Genomic DNA, 12,340 nt, shown 5'->3' with positions numbered 1-12,340 from the left:
ATAATTGCGTTTGAACACCTGATGCACGGAATGGTGTCACTTCAACCTGTTGTAGTTCTCATCTCATTAAATTTTTCATTAAAAAAGGCTGATCTCTTCATGCAGGAAGGTCCTCTCTATTTACTGACCAAACAGGAAAAAGTTTGGTGAATGTTTTCTGGTGGAATCAGGAATTTCTTGAAACACCCTGATATAGGCCTACATTTGGATCAAAACAAGTATGTACGCCATTTAACATGCCTGGGATTTCTTGTATCGATCAGTTTCTCCATAGACAATACGTGTGTGAGTGCACGCACACAGTAAATGAAAAATCGTTCTAGTGGAAACTGTATTGAGAGTGGGCATCCCTATTAATAGTGATTTGATTTGGATGAATTGTATATTTTAGAGCAACTTGCCTAGTTTGAATATTCTAATAGTTGAAGTGCAATTTTAACAACATTTTTTATGTGATCGCCTGTCGTGATCGGCTGTGTTTACTTCTGAACATCCATTGCTTTACACTGTGTCATGCTTCATCAATTACTAACTAGTAGATTTTGATTGCCTTGAGTAACTTGCAATGGATCGCTAATATCACAATGGTAATTTTTTCCCAGGATTTCATTTGGCTGTTCCATCCCCAAGGTTCTAATTCTGTAAAGGTTCATCTCTCAGAATCTCAAAATTTTTTTAAAGAGGGTCCCTCCTTTCCTCAAGCACTGTTGGAAAAGACCGAAAACTACTAACAATGCTAATTTTACATTTTCCTTCCCCCCCATCAATTCCTGAAAATGTTATTCTCTCAGTCGATGTTGTTCCATCGAGTGCTCTACCCCATTTCTCAGTCTGTCAAAAGGGACACCTTGTGAAATCCCTATTGGTTTGTACAGGGCCTTTCAGTTCAAGTTTCTCCATGTAAAACCTCCAATTTGCTTAAATTCCTTTTGTAAATATTAGGAATTTATTCCCTGATATTAGAAATCAAACTGTTTGAATTGTTTTACCAAGAGGTACTAGTTATTTTGTGACATGTTTTGTGATTCCCCCCATTGAGTACAACATAGTTATCCATGTCCAACTTAGTTTCGTCAGCACAGACTGTTATCATACTGACATTTTTTTTATAGAATACCGGTACTATACTAGTCTTCACTAAATCACTAGTTGGACTATAAGCAGTCATGAAACACGTAGCGGAAGAGCATCGGGAAATTGCTGTAATTATTAATAATTAATTTATATTATTGTAATAATGTTATCATTATAAATAATAAAATAATTCATGTATACAATAACAAAATCTTTGGGTTTGTTTTAATTCTAGTAACACATTTTTAATTATTTTTTGTACGCACAAAACCCCAAGTGCCATAACAATGCAAAACTGTCCCACAATGCATTGCAAACTTCCAATGCTGATTGGGCTAATTGTAAAATGTACCGGTACACAATAAATTCCCACTGTAGCACGATAGACACCCATATGATAAAGGCCGGGATAAAGGCCTGACGGTGGGATATTTCTCACTTAGATCCATTCTTCCCATTGGTTGCTTAATTGGCGATATTTAGCTGTTCCATCTCACCCCTCGGACACGAAGGGGACGATGACCTTAGGCTTTCTAATTAATAGGGGAAATCACAAAACATGCCATAATTTATTAAATAAATACGGTACCTCTTGATCAAACAATTAACGTTTGATTTCTTGCAGGGGGATTTCTTATCAGAGAAAGCAAATTGGTATTTTCTGTGAAAATTGACTTGAACTCGAGCTTGAACTGAAAGGCCCTGTACAAACCAATACGCTACTTACATGGTTCGGTCATGCACTATGTGCGGGGATAGCCTCGAACTGGCAGCTTGCATGAATGGGAATTAAACCAGATTCCCCTACCCCTTGTTTTCCCGAATTTCTCCATTCAGTGATTTGCTCATCCGGACGATCGTAAAAAAAATCTTAATTCAGATTTTGGTACCTTTGTTAATTGTCATAGATAAAAATGTAAACATAGCCTGCGAGTGGTTCAGCCGAAAGCCATGTACATTTTACACGAATCTATAATTCTAAATTATAGCGACATGTATTTGAATGGGGCTTCCACAGCCTTCCAGCAATGCCGTTTTCTTCGTTTTTTGCCAAATTTGTCATTTCAAAAATACCACATGATAAGGGGGCTGGCATTTTCTTCGGAAGGGGGGATCCCAAATATGTCGGTGACCAGAGTCAATTTGTTTATGACCCCCCTATCGCGGGCAATTTTTTTTATGACCCCCTATCGCGGGTCAAAATTTCATGACCCCCACCTTCCAACTACACAGACTCAAGAAAAATTATTTGTTGCTGGAACTATGACACGGAGAAAGTGTGCGGAGCGTGTTAAAATTGTTATCGCAAGCGTAAAGAAGGCGCGCGGAGCGCTTAAAAATTTGCATAGATTGTACGCACATTTTGATTACAAAGTTATAGAATGCGAGCGAAAATTTTGAGTCACCAGCCCATAATAATTCTATAACCCCCCTATTTTGGGTGTTAAAAAATTATAACCCCCCTATTTTTGCTGAAAATTCTATGCCCCCTGTATTTTTGGGACCCCCCCTTATCCTTGACTTTTAAGCAATTTATTTATAAATCATTTTCATTTGTGTACACTTACGCTGGGATCACTGAATGGGTCTTTAACAAGATTTCCCCCTCTTGGTTCAACAAAAAAAATTTGTGTTCCCCCTCAAGATCCCCAAAAAATTTTGGGTACCACCTCAAAATGCCCATCCCCCCTGTCGTAAATAACGATCGCTCCCTATAAGTAGGTACAGGTATGAGAGGCAAACCTTAGTTAACACATTTGCTTGTCCGCCAAATTCGCCTTGACCAGGGCCCCACCTTTGTTTCCAATGGACATTTTATTGTGAAATGTCATTGTACAAGGAATACATAAAAAAAAATTCCACATAGCCCCCGAATGAAAAGTATTTAATTATCTTTGTAATCACTCAAAAAGCATTTGGTGTGAATTTTACATCCGAACTAGAGGCTATTAATTTTTTACGAGCCTTTTTATTTTACATGTAGAGCCTATGGGGTGACGATTAGAAATGGACGGCAATATTGAAAACCCTCATTTTGGGCCATTTTAGACACTAAAATGCCCATAAAAAAAAGAATAGCCTCTAGTTCGGATGTAAAATTCACACACAATGCTACCTGAGTGAGTACAAACATAATTAAATACATTTCATTCGGGGGCTATATCAAAAACAAAAAATGTCCTATACCCTAATGGTTATGGAACAAAGGTGCGCCCAAACACAATAGATATTTACTTAGAAATGTAAAAGAACAGCTAGGTCAAGGAAACCTACATAAATATGTTGTCTATACTTCACTGACCCAAATGATTTTTATGGTGATGAGACACTCGCACATGTAATTTTAGAGGGATTTTGATAGCAGTTCCACATAGAAAAGCTGCTATCATCATGAGACTAAGATCTAGAAACACCACAGAAATGCTGTTTTGTTAGCTGAATCTTTTTGATGAAATTCAATCTTTGACAATATGTAACTTTGCTACAAAAAGTGCTATGACAAAAAGGTTTTCAGTTTTGGCTTTCTTTACTCAATGGCTTTAATTTGATATATGAAATGATGCAGTTTGATGGCAAATTTGAATTCACCTTTCATACCTACTACATCATACATGTATAATTAAGCATGCTATACATGTACTATAAGCTTAACTGAAAACACGTCACACTTTGATATTTGTAGAAGTACTTACTTCAAAAGACTCTTTCTTTCTCCATGATCGAAAAGTAATATTGGTGGATGAATTTCACTAGAATTTAGACAGAATAGCCGATGATGCTTTACGGGTATCAGTACAGCCACAACACAGCTGAATTTTTGCTCATAGTCTCCACATCAGCGGCAAGCAGAGGGAGCGTAACCAAACTGGTTGCAGAGGAGACTATGTATAGAAAGCCAATGCTGCCATAAATTTCGTTTTTAATTGAAAGAGATGAAATTCCCCTCAAATTCGCATTTCAAAAAGTAAATTTATAATTTTATCTGGCTGACCTGATAGTTTATGATCCACTTAAACAAAATAAGGCAAAAAATTGCTTTGGAAAAATCTTTGGAGGGGTCTTGGACCTAGCCCATTCTACTTCCCTTAACGCGGCTGTGTACTCTAGACATTGTTTCTTTCGCGAAATTGAGGTTTTTTTATATGTTTGTACTTTGTTATGTTTTTTATAAATACAAGGAATGAAAATCCAGATTTATAAACTCCAACTGCAATATTTTAAGGATTTTATTTCACTATTCCACTCGTGTTTGAAATTTAAAAGGAAAGAAAATCTTTGTTGTACCAGCAGGGTACACGCGCGCAATAACGCATCGCGTTGCGTATCGCTCAATTTGGTAACGCACAGATACGCTACGCATACGCGACGCTTATCTGCATGCGTGGCGCATCTTATGGAAACACCACGGAAGCACTGATTTCACAAAAACCTGGCGGTCAAATGGCTCCGTTTTAGCTGATAAAATGTGATTTTTTTTTCAAGTTCTTTCCCCCGATTTAAACATCAAGATATGAATAGATTTCGCCCAAACTTCTCAAGGGGCTGTGGATTTACCCGATGTTCACGTAATGTAAGGTAGAAAAACAAGAACTGCCGCATTCTCCTGTAAGCTTCGACCAAAGTGCAAAATGTGACCACTTCAAACTTCAACGGCCTTTATTTCAATGTTCATTTTCTCGGTAAAATGACGAATTAGGTACACGATAACTCAATAAATACAGCATCTACAGGTAAGCAATTATGCTCATCATAAAAAGCATGATTGACTTAAGAAACAGTTTTCTCATTTTTTTACATTTTGGTCTATTTCCAATTTTAGGCATCATTTTGTGCAAATAGGCGGTTGTGAATTTTAAAAGTTCATTTTGATGCCTTATATGGTCAATATCTCCAAAAATAAGGCCAATATCAAAAAACTAAAAAAAAACGTTTTTGGAATGGAGCCTCAAGATTAAGAAAAAAGCAAAACGAAATTTTTTAGAAAGAGTGTTTTTTGTTATGATGTACCGAACAAAATTGCCAAAATTCACTTTTTGTGAATTTCTTCATAATTGTTGTTTTTACACCAAAACTGTACTTATATTGAGATTCATTGATGTCTTGCCTTTATAAAAATGTATACTTTTACATGTCTTACGTGAATAATTACAAAGTTATGGCACTTTAACTACATGCGTATCTGAGAGTACACAGCTACCTTAAGTTGGTCAGTGGTGATACCAGTTAAGGACGAGTTACAGACGTCAAGACGTGATGTTATAATTGAGTTGACAAGACATGATGTAGCTCTATCAGACAGATAAGGCCGAATACACCCAATACGTCTCAAAGACAAAAATGATGAACTACAAACTTCACTGATGTGACTGGACATGGATAACGTTTGATCCAATCTCACCCCAAGATACTTAACAGACTCCTGTATTTTGATATCAGAATTTAAAATTATAGGGTCATTTCCAAAACAAACAAAATGGGCCGACCGACCGACTCTACTTGAAATGTCCGTCCGCCCGTAGAACAGGGTTTCTTTTTTCGTCGCCTAAAGGAAGTCAAACATGTTTATTGTTATGACGGATAAAAATCTTAGGGGGGTGTACACCCCTTCTTGGTTCTAGGGTTAACACTGTAAATAAGATTAGCTGTATTTTGATTATCAATGGACACTATCTTTTTTGTACTTGAATAATAGCTGTGACGCCGGGTTATACGATGGCTCTGAAGACCAGAAGACGACTTTTTAGACGTGCGTGTGTATTCACATGCTGTTTGCTTGTACTTCCAGCAATTATTTTTGTAAGTATATGAAGTAATACCGTGTAGTCTTTGTGTACACTATTTATAAAGACTGTACAAAAACTAACACAACTGTTAAAAATATGCCGATAGCTTCAGAACTAATAATTGTTTGCACAATATTGCAACACAGAAAGAAGAATGATTTATTTACGCGCATTTTGATACCCCATTCGTCCAACTTTGATATAAAATTGGATCGATTGAGCCCAGATTTATTGGTCGAGCTACGAGTTTTAAAATATTGGACGAGACTCAGTCGAGTCCAATATTTTAAAACTCGAAATTTTAAAACTCGAAGTGACCAATAAAATATTGGGCGTAAAGCATCCAATTTTAACATTATTATGTTTTGGATCCAATATTTTCACACACTTGGATTCATCAAAACATAATAATGTTCAATATTAACAACACAGCAGTGTTTAAAAGAAAAATACCCGAATGCAAAAGTTGCAGCTATTTGTATTGATTTGAAGTCAACGCGAAGATAATGGAGGGTTTTACGTGCCAATGCTGCGTAATAACAAGTTGGTTGCTGTAAACCATAGTAAACTGCAACTTTGAATTTCGGGTATTTTTCTTTGCAAGCACTACTGTGTAACAGTTATATAATATTGAATGGCTTTGAGTGTGATACAAGAAAATATTCCACAAGATAGAAAGACGAGTGCAATATTTTTCTAACGAGTGCAATATTTTCATGTATCACACGAAAATAAGCCATTCAATATTATTATTATTATTTATATCAGGCTTTTTGCTTAAAGTTGACGATCATTATTTTGACCTTTCGTGTTGAAGATATAGATTTTTTCCCCAAAACACCTACTAAAAATTTTAGATCTTTTTGGGAAAAAATGTGTATCTTGAATGCGAAATATCAAAATTTTCAAATGATCATGGGCTTTTCCTCCCAGCTACATACACTTTTTAAGTACATATCATTAGATTTATTAATCACTTTAAATCTTCTTTTATGTTATGCCTTATATAGACACTTTAATTAGTTTCATGCTGTGTTTTTGGCCTAGCTAGCCAAGTATATTTTGCTTGTGCTCTCATTCGACTGAGGATTCAGTACATTTAAATATATCTCCGCTCCTTTTTAGTCATGTTAGTTGAGCACTTTATCTGTAGTGATGGTTGTATCATTAGATTTATAAATTTTACTTCGAGGACTGTTAAATATGAAAAACAAAAAAAATCAATTTTTAATAACTTGCCATAAAATTTGTATTATATCGCCAATTTCAAAAAATCAAAATTATTTGATATCAGAAGGAGATTCCTCATATTCAGAATACAATTCGATATGTCTGATGTGCTCTTATGTCCCACAAAAATTACTGTGCAGACGTTGCTACCACAGCCCTCAACCTAATCGTTAAGTATAGCACTTTCGGCTGCATGGCCTCTATACTGATATGCATTCAGATATCTGCATGTAATATGAATGGTTTTGTGTCTAGAAACACTTCAGTAGGCATGGCATCAATCTGCTTAGACAATTTTAAAACAATGTCATAATATGAAAACAATCTTAGCATTTCAAGACCAAAATATACAGTTGTCTCATAATTTTAGACTTATAAACATATGAAAAACTTTCGCGCACCTGCCTAATTACTAGTTTACACACTTCTCAGACACGGCAATTCAGCGGTTAATTTCCCACTGGCTCTTCAGTCTTTGGTCTGTGTGTGTTTACGGTGCAAAAAAAACTTATGCTCCACGCGCGCTCGGGATATGAAAGTTAAAAGTCTATTTCTGTGACTACGAAAAACCCGCGTTTTTTCATTAAAAATTCTCAATCTGTCTGGTTTTCAATGGGAAAGTAGCCAAATTGTCTCATGATTCAGAGGGACTCGTCCGTTTTAACGTACACACCCAATTAGCCTGTCGCTCTTAATTTTCTCCACGGACGGAACATCAATATTTCAGGTTCCTGTATATTAAACAGGAATCTGGCTGTGTTAGTGTACTGTGATTGACACAATAATGAAGAAATGGATGATTTTGTATTTTGCCACAAATTTGAACAATAAATCTATCTTGGTGGATTAAAGCTCTTAAATATGTAAATATACATTTTTTCCTCAAAACGCTTTGCTCTACAAATCTCTATTATCGCTAATACCCTGTACATGGTTCAACTATAAAACACTATATACACTTGTTCTTTGTTTGTATCATCAAAGATTAGCAAAAGTAAGAAAACTGTGTATAGAGATTGAAAACAAATGTGTAATTGACGTAGATACATATACCGTAAAATTTCGCCTATTGGCGCACCTGGGTAAATTTTATGTACAAATAGATCTCCTCCAAAAATCTTAACAAGAATTAAGGGTATGTACCCTTATCTGCTGGTGGGATTTTTATGGGAGGCACTTTTAGTTTGTGTCTAAGACTCCAGTTATGTCAAGGGAGCCCATAGCGCCATTAGTTAATGGGGTATTTAATTTTACATTGGTGTTTAGGTTTTAAAAGACTTTGTACCATTGGCTGATCTGCAAATAGATATCGAGGTCCCTAAACGTGCTCAGATGCCCAATGCAGATGATGGCGTTAACAAAAGTGAAACGAATGGAAGGTAGGTTGATATTATATTATTAAATTAAAACATTAAACAGTGTGTAAAATAGAGAAATGTTACACTTATAATTAGTAGGTCAGACAATTTTATTATTAAAAAACATACCTATATTTTCTTTGTTTGGCAGGACCTTTGAAAATATAACACTCCAGCAGGTTGGTTTTGAATGGAATAGCACTATTACACAATCCAATGACGAACACAGTGGTCTTTTCAGGAAATGGAACAAGATGGCTTTCTTAACATTCAGGTAATACTGTGTGATGTGGATTGATCCAGCGGTTTATATATTCACAACTCTGGTATTTTGCCCAAACCGGAATTGTTGCAAAATAGGCACGGAGCAATGAATAAGTAATTACAGCTTGCTCCACGGTTTTTTGTTTTTGTTTTGTTTTTTTTCATTTGCCAATTTGAAGCCCTTTTGCTGATCCTAGTATGTGGATATTATTATGTCTAAACAGGTAAAATAACTACTTACATTAACCATGTTTTTAATTCGTGTAGGCAACGTGTGACAGCCGTGTACAATATAAGTAAGGAACTTCTCATTTATGATCCCGCGGTGGACGCTGAAAACATGCATTTCACCAATAACCCTACAAAAGTGAACAGAACTCACGGTATATCGCCACAATCTACGTGTGCCGTTATCGGCAGTAGTGGCATATTACTGGACAGTGGCTGTGGGGATGAGATTGATGCCCACGATTTTGTGATGCGAACAAATCTACCTGATCTGAGAGGATTTGAAAAAGATGTTGGGCAAAAGCAAAGTATAACAACAATCAACCATGCTGCAACGTTACAGTTGGCTAAAAGGTTCATGAGTGCATCCAAAACAAACACATCAATTAAAAGTAGAGAAATGGCGATACAAAGACTGAGAGATTTAGATGGGTCGATTTTGTGGTATCCTCTTGCGACTGTTGCCAGCAGACGGAAATTCAAAGAAGTCGTTAATAAGAGTCAATCTCTTTCCATATATTTCCAAGTGGGCTATGCGTTGGAATCTGTCTTGGGATTGGCCTCAAAGTAAGTACCCATGGCTGTGTAAACCCTAGACATGCTAGAAGTGTAATCACATTTTTTCGCAGGGGCTATTATGAGGTAGAAGTCAGTTTGATGTGACAAAGATTAATAAAGAAGCATGATTTAGACATTTTAAAAATAAATAGAGACAATTCTGTGTAACATGAATCATCATCAAATCTGGATACATTTTGCCAAACCACCCCTGTGTAACTTTCTTTAAGTGGAGTTAGTTGGCCAGATATAACTTACTATATAGGTTTAAAATAGTCAAGTTGATGAAGATTATAATTATGCAAGGTGAGAACCAACCAGGATTGGCCCTTCAGTAGGGTCAAGTTAGGATAGAAAACTTATGTGGAGGGCCACAAATTAAAATGTTATTCAACTAGGTGCTATTTGGTGTTTTTTATGAGACAAACCTTCGCATAAAAAACTTCAGCCAAAGGAGACATTACAATATTGCCGTTCTTCTATTTCTTCTTTTCTCTTTCTACTCACTTATTTAGGTTTTGGCGCACTGGGAAACCAAGCAGTTCTGGATTGTATCTTTTTACGACAGCGGTACCATTTTGCGACAAGATATCTCTCTATGGTTTTTATCCATTTCATATAGACCGTTATAATAATAGTATTAAATACCATTACTATGAAGATGTTGAATTCAATTTTACAACCAATCAGCATAGAATGCCCAAGGAATATGTTAGACTTAGTGCGCTTCATGAGCAGGGTGTTATAAGGCTGGTTACTGATAAGTGTGCACGTGTGAGTCCATCTTTAAAACAGACAAACAGGAACCGTGTAGCTGTTTAGAGTTTATTTGTCAAGACCAAGTGAAAACTTACGTTTTTCTGCTAAAGAACGTGCCCTCGTCTCTGTTCTAAGTCACATCTTTGATCCTCTGCTCAAGACCACCGCTGGAGACAGGAGTACTACTTCCGGGAAAACCAAAACATCCGGTCAAGTTTCCCGCTCCAAGCAGATGGATCAATAACATCATCAATGCTTTGAGAAAGCTAGAATGCTTTGAGAAACGTAAGTTTTTCACTTGGTCTTGACAAATAAACTCTAAACAGCTGATTAATTAACAGACCTGATGAACCTCTTCAGGAACCGTGTAAGACATCGCTGAGTAATAGCTAAGTGATATGGTGTAAACATGTATGGGTTGTTTTCATCAAGTCCAATGAAAATTCCAACAAGCCTTACTCCATTTGATCGCAGATGACCCCTTTTGATGTAGAACTGGACTTACAGAATTTTGCCTCTACACACGTTCCATTTTGGCCAAGTTTATTCATTTGACATGTGATGACTACCTGATAACCTTGTACACGCTAAATCTGAGGAGTAGAAAGTTGCGGGGTAAAAGTTGTTGAATATACACTCCGCTAGTCCGACACGCCGCTTGTCCGAATCTGAGATGCACTGCATCAGTCCCAGGTGGTGGCCGCATTGCATTCTCTAAATTCAGTAAATTTTCATCGTCAACCGTGTAATTGAATGGGATTATTTTGAAATTGATAAATAATATAAATACAAGCTAAAACCGTTGGGGTTCGATAATGAACCCCACAAAACTAACCGACTATATTGGAAAATGCCATACGGCCGGGCGCGCCCGGGCGCGCCCGGGCGGTTTCACAAGTTGCCGGCTCGATCATGTCATCCGCCGCCTGATCAGTCCGACACGCCCCTATTCCGAATCTAATATACACTCTGCCAATCCGACACGCCGCTAGTCAGAAAATGAAAACCACTGCGCTAGTCCGAAACTGAAAACCACTTCGCACAGTGTCATCGCCCCGATGTCTTCATGGCAGAAATCGCCATAATGGTAGATCGAATCCACTTGTTCTTCAACAGCCACGCATGGCTATTTTGTTTCGACCTGTTTAATAGTTTTGAGACGCATAATGGGCCGAGGGACATCCGACTAAGGCTATTGACAATGAGCCTGGTGACTGACCTCTGTAGATGTCGGAGCCTGGTACGTCATCTCATTTAGACTGCCTCCACCAGTGTCTAAACCGCACTATAGTATCGTGTTATGTTGCGTGACCCGAGTGTTTTGGAATGAGAGCAGCTATCATTTTTTTATTCTGCATATATAAAATCTGAATTTTTGTCAGTTTTTTTGTTTCAAAACGCACGGTTGTTTGTCAACACGTTCGCTAACGACTATCATGAGCTATCATGTTCTTTCAACACACATATTCAAGTGCAAGCCTTACAATTGGCTTCTTTAGAAACCAAAAATTACGGAGATATTCATCATTCTCTCTGATTTCCAGTGGTCGCACAGTTATATAACAAACTCAAATGAAAACTGAAACGGCTTGTTACAAATTATAAGTTTCTAACAAAGGGTACAAACATAGATATGGATAATGACATCACTAAAGAGCTTAGGCAGGATAATAGGAAACCACGTGACCAAAATGAAAACCAAAACAAACTCAATATTTGATATGACCGAATGTATGTTTGAATACTGCCACCCTGAGGCAAAATCATTCCTTTGTTCACACACCTTTTACACAAACGAATTTGTGCTAGAACAACCTGACACAATGAAATCACGTTGAATTAAAAAAAAAAACTGGTGACCCGTCGAACTGTTGTATTATTGCTTATAAGAGAAGAATATAAATTTCAAACTTGCTCGAATTGTGTTTAAAACCATTCCAATATATTTCTCTTGTCATAAGGATTCAGAAAAAAGTATAGTTTGACCTATCTAGGACGTAGCGTTCTTACGTTATTAATGAAAAGGTCAAAGGTCACTTATTTGGCTATGTGGGGGTCAAAAACATCAAAGTGCTGTGATTTTGA

At 36.8% G+C, this 12,340-nt stretch overlaps 1 protein-coding gene across 1 annotated transcript; it reads left to right on the top strand.

The window, feature by feature from the left end:
* The first annotated feature begins 5,741 nt into the window (after nucleotides 1-5,741).
* On the top strand, nucleotides 5,742-10,519 carry LOC140157159 (CMP-N-acetylneuraminate-poly-alpha-2,8-sialyltransferase-like). The gene is made up of 5 exons (XM_072180249.1): nucleotides 5,742-5,871; nucleotides 8,355-8,467; nucleotides 8,598-8,720; nucleotides 8,978-9,505; nucleotides 10,012-10,519. The coding sequence occupies exons 1-5, from the start codon at nucleotides 5,788-5,790 to the stop codon at nucleotides 10,316-10,318; spliced, it is 1,155 nt and encodes a 384-aa protein (XP_072036350.1). The 5' UTR covers nucleotides 5,742-5,787; the 3' UTR covers nucleotides 10,319-10,519.
* Nucleotides 10,520-12,340: the final 1,821 nt, after the last annotated feature.

This window comes from Amphiura filiformis, chromosome 7 (genome assembly GCF_039555335.1).
Source record: "Amphiura filiformis chromosome 7, Afil_fr2py, whole genome shotgun sequence".
NCBI lineage: Eukaryota > Metazoa > Echinodermata > Ophiuroidea > Amphilepidida > Amphiuridae > Amphiura > Amphiura filiformis.
This window is presented reverse-complemented; position numbering and strand designations above follow the sequence as displayed.